This window comes from Anabas testudineus, chromosome 10 (assembly GCF_900324465.2).
Source record: "Anabas testudineus chromosome 10, fAnaTes1.2, whole genome shotgun sequence".
NCBI lineage: Eukaryota > Metazoa > Chordata > Actinopteri > Anabantiformes > Anabantidae > Anabas > Anabas testudineus.
The window spans coordinates 14,772,748-14,788,000 of record NC_046619.1 but is presented as its reverse complement, the minus strand read 5'-3'; the positions used below and the strand labels follow the sequence as shown (position 1 = coordinate 14,788,000).

The following is a 15,253-nucleotide window of genomic DNA, read 5'->3' as shown; positions in this document are numbered from 1 at the left end:
CCGCTTTGACTGAACTATTGTATCTTAAGCTCAGTTATAAGTAGCTGTTGTAGTCACAAGTATGCATTAATATTAAGTAAGAATTACAGCATGCTGTAACATTGCACTGTAGTTTACACGCATGTCTAACCCAATCTAAACCCATTAGGGTTGTATTCTAATGGGTTTATGCATGAATCCAAGCAGATGCTTGTCCCAGATGTAATGAAATGTTCTGGTGTGTTTCTGAGATATAGCATTGAGAAGGATAGGACATACTGTACATGAGGTCACAGTGACCTTGACCTTTGACCACCAAAGTTTATCAGTTCATACTTAACCTTAAGTAACAATTTGTGCCAAATTTGAAGAAAATCTATCACGGTGTCCCTGAGACATCACTTTCACGGCAAGAATTGAATGAACATGACTACAATCTTGACCTTTGGCCACCAAAATCTAATCAGCTGACATTTGACATTTGAGCCAAATTTGAAGGAATTCCCTCCAAGCGTTTCTTAGATTTTGGGGTCGCTGTACAAATGGACAGACAATCTGAAAACATAATTCCTCAGGCCTTGGCTATTTCCGACTTGGAGGCATGATTAGTACTTTTGCTCGGTCAAATAATGACTACAAAGTGTAGGAAAATAAGCATTCCTGAATGTCTAGGTATGACCCATGATACACACCATCATCCAGGGTCAATTTGTGTGTTTGCATTTGAGGAGATAACACGAGGAGATTAAGATGTATTAACCAATGCATTGGCAGTCAGGAGCACAGATTAGAGATGGTAGGCTGCGTGACACCGGCTTGTTGTGATGTGATGGTTTACGAGTGATCATCAGTACTACTGAAGGACTGCCTCTCCGCCCGCCTGATTGCTACCTATTACATCACCCCGAACATGCATCTGAGGCCTGTGACATCCTATTCACTCACATCAACAGAACAAAGCCAAGGGCACATTCCTAGTCAATCATAACACAGAAGAAGTTCTGTAATATGTGAGTGAGAGTTTTGCACTGTGACCTATCAGACATTTTTGAAATATTTTATTTGAGAGAGAGAGAGAGAGAGAGAAGGAGAGCTAAAGAGAGTGACAGTGAGAGGAAGTGAGTGAGCATGGAACAAAAGAGAGACAGCTGGCTGTATCGGCAGGGCATGATGAGCTGTGCAATGTCTAATTATCTCTCCAGCCACTGGATTAGCAAGCTGACACTAATGGCTGCCATAAGGCCGTACATCCCTGAGAACACAAACACAACAAATGCAAAAATACAGACCGGACAGACAAGTGCTACCAGATAGTTCTCCTAATACACAATGTGGTGCTTATTTATTTATTTATTTTTTGTGTAAGGGCCGATAGGTAATTTTAAGGCAACAGCAGGAACTGAGAATAGGAAAAGGGACATTTAGAAGAGCAGCCTGTGGGACAGCTTTGGTTGGACAATGCATCTGTGACTGATCAGTGAAGAATACTTCATTGCTACAGTTACATGCTCTTGTATGTGCATATGTTTCTATGTCGGTGAGCATATTGCCTTTTTTTTTTCCCACCAGCACCTGACAGCTGAGGTTCAGCACAGCCACACAGATGCAACACCTCTGTGTTGTTGTTCATTCAGTTCAGCACACTGGCCTGTCCCGCTTGGTCGCTTGTATATGTGATGTAAAATTAGATTTGAGTCTACGGTAATGACTCACGGGCCTACTGTTGCAATATGCTTGGCATACTGATGCAAGACACCCGTCCGAGGGCGTGTGTTTGTGTGTGGTGAGAACGATGAGGTGCTACACTGTGCCGTAGCTTGTTCAAGATAAAGAGCATGTCATACAGGCCAATTGAGTTACTTAAAGCAGGGTTCATTTGACAAACACCTGCAGAGGGTAATGGAGGAGGTTTTTGTTCAGTACGTCTTACTGAAAAGAAACGCATGCTGGAGGGAGCTGATGCAGGGGAAAGGACTGCCAACTGGGGAAGCAAGAGGACGCACCGTTTGACAGCTAAAGAATTACCATTTCATAAATACTATGCATTATTTATATCTAACCCATCTATTGTCCTGGCTCATACATTTTCAATGCCCTTGAAAGATCACACTGGGCTACTGATGATGGGAAGAATATGAGATGTTTGAGAAGACTGCTCCACATTTAGGTAGTGTTATCATGTCAGCCTTTTCATTAAATCTTTTTTTCTTTCTGACAATATAATTCAATTTTAAAAATAACTTCAAATGGAGCAATGTGATGTGAATTAGAGTAAGAGGCCTGAGGTCTTTGAACATGATGCACACATGAACAAACCTGCCTGTTCGGTCACTCAGATTTACACTAAGCAAACAGTTTAGGTGTCAGACATAAGACTGTATTAACTATATAACTTGCTGTCTTTGTTTTGGTTTTATTTAAGCTGTTATTGCAAAGTTGGAGAGGAGATTACACAACACACAGATCACTGAGTTGGCATTATATTGGCTAAGGCAGCTGTTGAATACAAGACAGAGACTTTCCAGACTTTCAACCACCATTAAGGAAGAGGTAAACAAAACAAAAATACAAACCAAGAAAGACAAACGGGAGGAGAAAAAGGTTAAACTGTCTGGCTGTCACAGCATTTAGTACACCTAGTGTTAGAATTGTGATGATCTTATTTTTAACTAATAGTTAATGTAGGCTAATCAATATTTCTCTAGCATTTGATGATAACACTGCAGCACAACCTCTCTGGTCCTTCGTCTGGGTTTTCTTTGTGGCTGGCAGGCGACATGATGGCAGAAATTGGGTGTCCCAGCCCACATTAGCTCTAGCCGGCAGGCTGGCACATTACTTGGTGCCCTTTTGAGATAAAACATGCAAGAGCTTTACATAACCTGATCAGCACCCGAGATGACCCAGTATGTGTCAGGACAAAACTGCCCTGTTCTCTTCATCTCTGTTAATGTGCTCAATGCGGTGCTAATGTGGCAGTTTATTTATTTCTTTTTTTGTCTCTTTAACAGACATTAAAAATTTAAAGAACAAACATTTTTGTGGAGAATGCCTCAAGGTTTATTGTTATAATTATGACTATCATATGACGTGACATTTCAGGGTTACAAAATAAGTACAGTAAGTGACCTCTGCTGAGCAGTGTGAGGTTATGGTGATGCTAAATCTAAACGACATACTGTACTGTTAAAATAACGTGACTCCACAAAAGAACAGAGGCCATTTTGTCTCAAGCTTTTGGTTTTTACTATAAAACCATCATGAGCAGCCGGTTACACTAGTTAATGCTGTCTAAATCCAGTCTAAATTAGTTCTAAACTAAAATTGCTATTGCACTCACAAATTGGCTGAGACTTGACAAAACTAAAAATAGGATAAGTTAATATATATTAATAGTATGAGAAAACTGTCTGACATAAACAAAAGAGAAATAAAAGCCATATGCAAATAATTATAGATGGAAACTGTTGAATTTGGTTTAAGAGCCGAGTTGCTACTTTTGTCTCGCAATTAGGTACATATAGTACACATAACTTTTATTTAACCCTCATGGATGAACAACAAAAGCAAAGGGAGCAGAGAAAAGGGGAAAAGTATCAGTTGTTGTATGTATGTGGAATGTGAGAAATGTGTTAATGAATAACTAGCAGATCCATGCTGCAGTGTTGGCAGAGGACCAAATACTGTAGTGTACATATTGTGCAGTCTATTAACTTTGATTAGAATCAGTGTAGGTCTAGATAGGGCTGTGCAATTTTTCTTTACATTTCCTATCATAAGGCCCAATGCGGCAGAAGAACAAAACCTTTGGGATGATGACCCGCCATTTGTGAACGACTGATACAGAATATATTAAGCAAGGTTACATTATAATTTAAAACGGGACTCGGCATATGTTAAATCTGTGAATAAACCTCTCCTGCAATAAGAGGCACAAATTTACATGTGTGCAGTCTCTATTCTGGCAGGTATCAGGGACCACTTTGCCTGCCTCCCATTAATGTGGTGCTGACTCAGCAGTTTGCCTCATTGCCCCAGTTAAATAGTTTAATGTGTGTTTACTCTAGGGAACTTACACACTGATGGTTTCGTAGTTACAATAACTTAACTCCTCTACTGATTGTTCCTGTTTAGCTCAGATTTAGAGCTGCCTTGTAGTTAAGAGGAACTTTACTGAATAAAACAATAATACGGCAGGTCCATTAGTGACGTAAGCTGGGATTTTAGTGTCAGATAGGGTGAAGGATTGTCATATCTGAATCAAGGCAAAAGCTGTTAATATGGACAATGGAGGATGAATGCCCATGTTGCATTTAACTATGTGCTTGCATCTGTAGTTACGTCTTTATATTTCCTGGTATGCAGCCTATTGAGATAATTCAAATTTGCAAATTTATTTCAATTAACCTCAAAGTATGAAAGAAGAAAACATAAAAAAAAAAAACTCATATTCAACAGATGTAGACTGCTGAGATAGCACCTCCTCATGGTCAACTACTGTATTCTGCTTCCTTCTTGTCTATGTTGCCATTTTTGACTATGTACAAGAAATCTGCTTGTCAGCTGACACGCTACATGCAAATATGCTGAAAAGTAAGGATAAGGGAAATCGTTTGCTGCATGCACTATATTTAGCTGAAGCACAGTGCTTCTGCATAAATATGACCTAAAATGTTGTGAGCCCTAAAGCTAGGCAAAGGGAACCCAATTAAACAAATGAAACAAAGTTGAACTTGTTCATTCCTTTACTAAGGAACATGTTCCAGTCTTTACATATTCACACATATTTAATTCAGTTAAGTCAGATGTTTCAGTTAATGCAGTGAAAACAGGTGTGAGTCTGGGAGGCCCTGCTTTATTTAAAGACGAGAAATCTGGGTCTTCCCTATCAAAGTCGGATCTTGACAACACAGGTTTGTAGATGCGTGTCATGGCTCAAACAAAGGAGATTTCTGAGGACATTAGAAAAAGGGGCTGTGACTAATATATGATTCAGAAGTTTGTTTGACCAACGATGTGCAGAGAAAACATGGTAAATATCATTGCTGCCCATCTATAGTTTGCACTAGGCCATGTGCATAAACAGGAAGACAACTGCAAGAATGTTCTTTGGATGGATGATATGAAAGTAGAACATTTTGGTTTTAATGTGAAGTATATTTTTTAGCAATGACAGCAAAATGATGACAATGAAACAGTGCATTTGAGCAAAAGAACCTGTGAAACATGGTGGTGGCACTGGCATGATATGGTTCTGCTTTGTTACCTCTGGACCAGGACAGCTTGTTGTCATTGACAGTTATGAGTTATGAGTGCGTTATGAATTCTAGGAGTTTTACAAGCAAATGCCACAGGAAAATGTGACGGTATTCATCTGTGAGCTAAAGCTCAACAGGAAGTGGATCATGTAGCTAGACAACAATCCTAAACACAAGTCATTCTAACAAAGCATGGTGAAAACACCAGAAATGTAATGTTCTCTGTATCTAGTTTTAGAGATTTTTAGTCATATTAATGAAGAAATAGAGAAGATTCTGAAGCACCACTGTACAGAATGTGGAAAAAGATTGAAGCCTTTCTTCACCGCTCAAATTTAGAGAATGAGCATCATGATGTGTTCCATATATTATACATGAACGGTGCAGCATGCCAGTGCAGTAGATATGTGGATTCATTCATAATATTCATTGATGGCAAACCATTTTACTGTCATTGTGAACTGACTGGTTCCAGTTGTTTGCTTATTTATTTTAATCTGTGTGACCGTTACTGAGAAGAGGAGGGGAGCTGGGACGTGGAAGCGAATAAGAGAGATGTGCTAATTAAATAGACAATGATTAAATGTAATAGGTCTGGCAACTTTACTCTGCTTCATTTCTCCACTGGTCACCAGAGTGTTTTCTCGTTAATGTTGTCATACACACCCACTCCTGCTTGCTTGTTTATTCCTTCAGTTTAAGCCCCAGGGGAGACAGAAAGAAACTCTGTATTATAAATCTAAATCCAAAATCTGAACTATGATAGAAATGTGTGCATGTATGACAATATTGTGGTTTACAGATAAAACTTATTGCAAGGCTGGTGATTCTATCATGCCAATAGAACATGCACTCTATCCTCGCTGACATTTAATTAGCAGTTTAAACTGGGCTACTACTCTTCATACACATGGGACTATTTGGCATAGACGTTGTCTTACTATAGTTTTAATTCTTGTTCTTTTTATTATTAACTGTTGAAAGGACGTAAAACAGCAACTGAACAACAGATGGACAGTGAGTTTTTCAGGTGAACGCACTTTCCATCTGGATATGAATAAAGGCACCAGCTAAAACTTTAATATGATGCAGATTGCATATTTAAGCTCTTACAGATGACCATTGAGGTCGGGTAAGCACAGGAGAACTTGTTGTTGTTCTGATGTGACATTGATGCTGTCATGCCAGTCTACTCTCTCCAGGCACCAAATCGCATTAACATACACATTATTTATTCATGCACAGTCTATTTATGTATCAACTTAGACTGCAAAGGAAAGAAATAAAATCAAACAGCACTTTTACTGGAGCATGAGTGCATCCTGAGGCTGCGTGTTTGTCTCTTGTCAACATTGCAGTAGTGTGCAGGACTTGCTGAGACACTGCGAAAGCATTCTCTGTTATAAGGAGAGACTCTGGCCTCGAGAAATGTATTTCCACTGTTTTGGCTTTGTAGTGAATCGCTGCCATACATATTACATGTGGTTTGGAAATCAAGGGGCGACTATTTGTTGCTATTGCACTTCTGCTTACGTTTTCCTAGCTGAGTAAGTAGCATAAGTTACTTTGTCAATGTGGCTGAAACACTTACTTAAAAGCGTGTAGTATACGCTAAAGGTATAGTGGGCTTTTTAATAACTAGCATTAGTCTTAGAATAAACATTTAGACTTTGAGTTCGTCTTGAAAACAGGAGGATCAGTGTTAATTGATAAAGATCCCTTACAATGTCTTGTAACAGTCTCTTAAGCAGTATCAACATTTCAGACTTTTTAAATATTTGCATCAATCGTGAACATATGGTTACTGTAAACATGTAATGATTTATGTGTCTGAAATCAAGGGTGCAAGACTTTATCTGTGTATGTCATAAAATCTTTTAAAAAACTCAGGCAATGAGAGGGAAAATTCCTCTGGTGTCGTGGCCAGTACATCCTCCAAGTCAGTGCAGTCTCTACGTGGATATGTGTCTTTCTCTGTGTATATCGCAGAGTCTGGAAGTATAAACACAAAGTCTTGCAGTCGCCTGAATTATGGATGGGATATTTACACAGATCTGCCCCTTAGGCACCATCTTTTGTTTCTGCTGTGGAGCAACAGAGCAGAGCCAAAGAGAGAGACAAATGCAGAGGAGAAAGGAGAGATATGAGAACGAAGATGAATCAAGAGGTGGCGACAGATTGACTCAGAGAGTGAGACAGAGAACAAACCGGCAGATTGACAATAAAGGCAGCACACACAGGGTGGATGGAGAGAGGAACAAAGTCCAGTGCTCCTGCTGATACATTTTTTATTTCAAGCACGTGTCCGATGACGTGTGTAAACGATATCATGTCATCAGTGGAATTAGGCTCAGAAGAAATTATACCACAGATAACTGACTGATCTGACTCTGTCAAAACCTCGTTAGATCTTAACTTAATGTTTGTTTCTTTCTAAGCATTTGTCACTGTCAGTGCCTCACCTACCGCAGGCACACAGCAGTGCTTCATCTGGACAAACATCAATAAAATCTTAGATCTGGGTATCTGCAGGTCCTGAAAAGCCTTAAAAGTCTTTACATAGGTCCCTAAAAAGGGCTTTAGAAAAAATGTAAGGTTTACAAATCTACTTGATTTTCACCTCTTTCACTTCGAAACAAGAAATATTACCAGTCATGTGACCTGTAATGAATTTATGGGTCCAGGTCATGTCTACACATAAATTCTTTCTAGATTTTATTGTTGTGTTGTACTGTGAAAAAAGTGTAAACGTAACATCAGTAAATGTGCTTTACTATTACTATTACTATTGGTCATTTGTCAAATAGTATATCTGAAGGAACTTGTAACTTGAAAATTATATTGTGTGGCATTAAGAGGTTTTAAAAAGTCTTACATTTAAGTTGGTGAACACTGAAAAGACCCTGTTAGAAACACTGCCTTTTAGATTTGCCCTTACTCCCTACAGTATAATAGCTGTCATTAATTATTCAATATAATCCAACCATGTAGGGCAAATAAACAGCCAGACTAGAGTTCCTGACTAGAGGAGCCTCTGCTGCAATCTGTTTTGACTGCAAACTCTAACATGAAGCTAAATATTACAGAAACTATAAATTTGGAAAATATTTTGAATGTCATTAACGAGTGCAACACAAATCAGTTGGACTGTTGTTGCCATGGTAACACGATGACGAGGCTGATTTTCCTGCTTTGTCTCTCAAAACACACAACAACATCAAATATTTGTTTTTCAAATGAAGTGCCTTGTTTTTTGTCCACCTAAGGTAAATATACAAAAAATACATCAACAGCTGCTATCTCGCTCAGTTTATTACTTTGTGTTATTAATGCCTTTTGGCAGTAATAATAACGGGCAGCTCTGTGTTGCAGGTGATGTGTTTTCGGTGTGTCTCTATAACCTAATGTATGGTTTAACAGTTTCCGTCTGCATCATGCAGCAACATTAGTGACGTCCTCATGAGCTGCTTGCGTAAGAGCTGTAGTCTTCCCTCCCTCCTTTGTAAATTCAGTCACGTCGAACTGGAGCTGCAACCAAACTGAATAATACATCTGTACTTCTCTAGCCAAACCTCCATAAGTATTTCACTTCTTTTTTTTCCTCTTTCCCACCCTCACTCCTTCTCACAAGAATAAGTGCATGTTCTTGAGTCTTTCAGCAGTTACACAGACACCTTTCAACAGGTTAACGGAGACCCACTGTAAGCGCAGGAATACTGCACCAAACATGTGCCTCTTTAGATACAACAGAAGACAGAGCAACACATTGCAGAGAACATCAGTAGTGAGATAATTCATATCTTACCTATCAGGAAGTCTGCAAAGGAAAGCAATTTCTACAATCTTAGCACTCTACTGAGGGATATGTGATAAATGAGGCAGTCAAAGAACCTGGGTGCCAGACGGTGCAGGGTAAGGTAGCATGCTTGGAGCACAAAGGGATTTCCCATCTTTTACTTTATTGCATGTCCAAACTGTACAAGTGCCTATACCATGTACAGTGTGCAGGCATTACTCATGCTGCTACAAGCACTAAAGAAGAAAAACAAAATAGCGGAAAAGGTGAAGGGGGGGGGCGCAAAATGTTAAACGGCAAAGGAGGGAAGGAAGCACTGAGAGGCTGCAGCCACTAAGATCATAGAGCCACAGGCAGAAGCATAAGAAGCAGGAGGGGGAAGGGAGACTTGCTGACTTGCAGTCTGTAGCTGAGTAGATCAGTATTTAGTCATGAGTATGAAACATTTCAATCTCATATAGTCTTAGATAAGAGATTTACCTTTTTGTTCTTTGAGGCCAGTTGAAGTGGAACCACATAATGAAGCTGCCTAATCATTGAACTCATTAGGGCAGCAGCTGCCTCCATCTATAACCTGGTTTTCCTTTTGCACTTTGTTTTGGTCTGTGCATGCGCCTTAGGGTGGCAATGACCGAGTTAATGGTTTGGGCTAGGGTGGGGTGTGCAGGAGGTGCAGATGCTATGCTCCTCAGTCTAACATAAGGGGTGTGCAAGCAGACACACACACACACACACACTCACACTCATACAAACGCACCACTCTGGGCGGCACCAGGGAGAGATGCCCTCCTACAGGTTCTCTGCAACACGCATGCCTTAAGCATTCAGTCTTATGGCCCAACTCAAACACACAGGCGCTCACACTTGCGAGCACGCATACACACGTGCAGGCACAAACACACACATGCTAGAAAGGGGCAGAAGCACGCCAGATGCTCTCTAAAAATGGGACAGGAATGAAAGAGAAGTTAGTTTGGAGGGGTGGAGAACTATCTGTACACACAGAATATGAGAGAAAGAGAGAGAGGGGGGAAAACAAGACTGCACTAGGCAGGGGACACGAGGAGCATCAGCAAATCAAAACAATGAGGGGTGCGAACAAACCTTCGGGCTCTGCGCTCTCTTTGTGGACGACTTGCTTCAGCGGGCAGCAGAAGATTTCGTGACACTTAGCACGAAAGGGGGACCCTTTACTCCTTATATCCGCAGAGTGGATGGAGTCCTGCCGTAACATAATGTACTCCTGGGTACCTGGGGCAGCGTCATCCTGGACTGCGGTGGTGCCATAACAGAATGAACTGGGGTTAGAAAGCTCACCACACAGAAACAAAAGAAAACAACAACAACAGCAAAACACAAGGCAAAAACACAGGCAAATAAAAATAAAAAACATTAGCAACAGCAATAGCTCTAAATAACGGTACTATAACACTTGAAGTGAAGGAAGAGAGAGAGACAGAATAAAATAAGAAAGAGACAGACTTAGATAAGGAACACCAAGCCCACAAAACAACTCAAAGTAAAGACAAAGAAATAAACAACAGTGGGAGCTCCGATAAATACATCCTGAGCCGCTGAAAAGGAAAAATTAGAAAATAACAAAGAAAATTTAAATGGAAACAAGAACAGTTTCATGTTCATATCGGGGTTGCGTCCGTCTTTCACAGACACCGAACCGGGAGCTGCTGCACATGAATGAGGTGATAATAGGGCTGGAAGAGGAGTGAAAGGTTGCGGGTTTGAAAAGCAAGCGTGCAGCTTATATATATATATATCAAGTCAGCACCACTAAAACTGCAGTGGTGGGGTGATTAAACCCCCCCCACCCGCCCCTCTGTCACCACATATCCACCCCATTTAATGTATGAGTAGGCAAGCAGATGCAAAGGCATGCATAGGCCCCCTGGGTTACACTGCATTGACTAGATTGCTTTCATGAAGTCATGCTTACTGTAAGTTTAAGACGGGAGCTGCTATATGCATGTATGTCTGTAGAAATTCAGTCCTGGAATCCTGTGAAAAGCCCTGCATCTGTCCTCATTCGGGCACAGTCCCTGCTTGGCTTCGATCATTGACCTATTTTCACTGTGTTGATGGATTAGCTACAAGGGAATCAGCCCAAACAAACAATATCTTCTTTTCCTAATTGATGTACCATGCTTATCTCTGATAGAGTTACTACTACCACCATTTATGACGTGAACAATTGAATTTTCTTCAGATTATTTTTTCTTCTTGCCATGATATCTATTGTGTACATGCATGTTTGAATACCACAGTTTTGTGCTGCACGTAAACCTGAGCCGAGTGTATTCAGAAAACTGAATCATGGATGGATTACGGTGCCATCTCATAAATACATCTATCATAAACTACTAAATATAAACTGGAACATTATGTAGATAGATTCCCACACATTGACTTCCATGTACTGTATTTTCACAGTAACCTTTTTATGAAGATAAAATCAAGAAGGCTCACATTTCTCACATAAATGAAGACGCACATACTGTAGGTAAAAAACAAGACTTCATGGAGGCTCATGGGATCTAATCAGTATTGTTCTATATAATTTTAAGACACTAGACAATAAAATATACTTCAGTCCATGTTGGTGCCTAATGAGAACATAACGTAAGGCTGTGTTTAAACATGAAGTTAAGTTTATTTAAGTCCTGACACTATAGTATTTGACAAAACTGCACTGTTGAGTAATAGTCAGACCTGTGTGTGGGTGTGATGTTGCAGCTGCAAACTACAGAAATACGCCAAGATAAGCTTTTTGACTGTGGGTTTACTGCCATTCATAAAACATTTAAAAACCAGCGGTAGTAAAAAATCTGCCCGATCTGACTCAACTGAGCAGGACTGGTTATTCAGAACTAAGGGGACATTATGCTCCGCTGATAAAACCGATCAGCCTTGAATGGGAGACCAGACATTCAGAATCGTTGGTCTTTCAAAAATAACATTTTAGCTGGGCTCATAAATTAGACCCTGATGACAGATCCAAATCTGATTGCTAATGTGGCAACAAGTAAAAAAATCACTATCACACAGTCACATTTCTTTACACAAGCCTTCCTGATGTGTTAACCCATAAAAAAACACACCAACAGGCAGCAGATAATCAGGGTTCCACACCAAGTGCAATTAATCACCCCATGCCTCTTCTCCTACGGGCTCATCACTATCTCATCACTGACTCATTCAGGCTCTTGGACAACCTGCTACACTAACACCTACTCACCTGTAGAAGGTTCTGAAAATCCCCCAGACACGATCCACCACAGCCCCTCACCAAGAAAACCACAGCGCTGCTGAAACTTTAATGGTGCTTTGGAGAGGAGGTCTAAGTTTCCTTCTAGGAATATGACCCGATTCTCTGTTCCCAAGACACAGAGGTGCTGCTGCTGTAATTGATCCAGCAGACACTGAGATAAGCCAACATAATCTGTCTCTTATGATGCTTTTCAACTGCCAACAGAGAAAGAAAACAACACTGAGGAGCAGCAGAAAATGAAAAATACAATTTCTCTGTTTAATCCATGATATCCTGATCCATTGCCAAAGAATTGTTTCTCCTTAAAGAAGCTAAACATTCAATGGATGGACTGTTTCATCTGCACAAGACAGGCATTAAGGTACAGTATAGTGAGCCACATCCACACGTTAGCTGGCAAACGACTGAACTTCAAGCTGCCTTCTGGCCCCAACAGTAATGCACACTTCTTTCACTGTGTCATCCTTATTATCCGGTCGGCTTGTGTTTAGGTATGCCTAACATAGCTGAGGTAGAAAATGTTTGTAAAACCCGAAGAGTGGGCCCTTGGGAAGTTCAGCAAATGTCTTATTCTTGCCTGTATTTATTAATGAGCCCTTTAACTGCTGGCTCATCAGAGGTAATAAAAATGAGTGACTGTGTTGCTCAAAGGGGAGGGGTGAGCACCATCCTTTACAGCCTGTCCCCTTCATCCTTGCCCCAGCCTTGATGAAGAGCGCATATTGGTATTGAAGGATGAATGATTGATGACACAGCAAGGCCTGGGACCTCACTCTCTATCAGGCCAGCCACTCAGAGTGAGCTGTCACCCAGGTTCATGATAGTCTGTGATCTACAGGCACCTGTGTTGCCACATTGGACCTTCAGCAGACTGCAATAGATGTCCTTGCCCATCTGACAGGAATAAATCTCATAGTAAGGAGAAATTGGTACAAATACACAGGGTGGGAGGGTGTATCTTGCTTCAGGTAGTTGCTCATCTATTTAGGTCATTTTACGAAAGACAGGACATGCAGTATTGACCGTATGGTTATATGCAATGACCATGCTGTGCCTATGTTAAAGTGTGGCTGCATCTAGAAGATGGCAGAGCAGCTTTATTATGACAAAGCATCATCAGGCTCATAAATGCCACGTGTGTCATGATGAAATGGGGTTCAAGGACATGTGTAATCAGCTGAAACACTGTCATGTCCGGAGAAATGAACTATGCCTCCACACTCTATATGTGGCCCAATCTGCACATTTCACTAACGTCACTCCTTATATCCATGCAGAAGATGGAACACATTCATCATGACTTGATGAATAGGATACGCACTAAATTAGAATCAGAATTAAGCACAGAAAGAGGTCTGTAGCCTGAGGTTTGTGTTTCGAAATAGCCTGGCCTCAATGTGGTTTTACAAGGAGCAGAATCTAGCACATTGTCTTCTGGGATGCCTTTGGTTCAGCGTGGCTCCATCTCAAGAAAGAATAGTTTTATTTTGGTTGTAAGTCACCTTGCAGGCAGCGGAGAAAGTGAGTCGAGTTGAACTTCAGGATTTCTTTGAAACGCAGAATGAGCTTGCATTTTTATTCATGCTCTTTCATCCCTCTGAGCACATTGTTTGTCATTCTCCATCCTTCTTTGTCTCCATCTCCTATTTGTTCTTTATTCTTTCTTCCTGAACCGCGGCTTTATAGCATGACATGATCGCTTGGGACAAATATTGTAGACTTTTGTATTCATATCATTAATTACTGGATGTCATTACCATGCAGTTGGTGTCTCATACTCTATAGTATAGTATAAGCCCCAACATCAGAGGTTTGTTTCTATGGTGTAGTGTTTGTATGATAGCGCCCAGTGATGTAAACATGTGGTAAAGTATTGATCCAGTGTCAATGAGCGGCTTTTTTTAGTCTCAGGGTCTGTGGTTTATAAGCAAACTTGTGTTACATCCTATTTAATAAGTGTGTAAGTGTGTAGATATATAGATATATATATATATATATATATATATATATATATATATATATATATATAGATATATCTATATCTATATCTATATAGATATATATATATATATATATCTATATATAGATATATAGATATATCTATATATATATATATATATATATATATAGATATATAGATATATATAGATATAGATATATATAGATATAGATATAGATATATAGATATATAGATATATAGATATATATCATTGCATGTTTGTGGTAATGATTTTTCTCAAGATCTGCACTTCTGATGTGTCTTTTGTTTGGCAATTGCATATAAAGTTTGTAAATCTAGCATTTAGCATTCTGTGAAGGACATTTCACTTCAATCTCAGCCTCAATACACTTTGTTTTTTTTTCCCCAGTCGATGTAACTACATTACAATTTACACCTTCTTTCATCATTGTGTCCCATTTAACAGACTCCTGAACACAAATTTAGAAGAACTACTGTATTTTTATTTCACCTTTTCACCCTGAAAACTATTTTTACACTCAATGGGTTTATAATGGCTTTTCAGATTCTTAGAACACACCAGTTGCTTTGAAAATATGCCAGGTAGAGAAAAATCAATATGAAAAGACTATTTGGATCCAGAATTACTCACTTTTTCTTTCTCTGTCTGACACACACACGCACACTATTTTCTCTAACTTTCAAGGACTGCTTTGTAATGGCAGGGTGACAGCACCTGCAGTACAAGAGACCAAAAACATGCGAGAACAAGTTGGTATAAATGAAAAATCACCTCCAATTTTAGATTTATAGAGTCAAAGTCAGTGTTAGGTGTGTTCACTGAAACCTGCCGCAAGATAATTAAATGGAAGTGAACAAATGAGCATGTACAGACAGAGACGCACAAATAATCCATAAAATGCCTCACACTCAACTTCTGTTCCTACCATACATTCAAATGTTTCATGGATACCGTG

At 39.8% G+C, this 15,253-nt stretch overlaps 1 protein-coding gene across 2 annotated transcripts in view; it reads right to left on the bottom strand.

The window, feature by feature from the left end:
- Positions 1 to 15,253, bottom strand: part of fgf13a (fibroblast growth factor 13a) — a 79,770-nt gene that overhangs the window by 33,189 nt on the left and 31,328 nt on the right. For both annotated transcript variants that reach the window (XM_026358607.1, XM_026358608.1), the window contains exon 3: positions 10,138 to 10,305. In XM_026358607.1, coding sequence (XP_026214392.1) covers positions 10,138 to 10,305 — 168 coding nt within the window. The remainder of the gene's footprint in view (positions 1 to 10,137; positions 10,306 to 15,253) is intronic.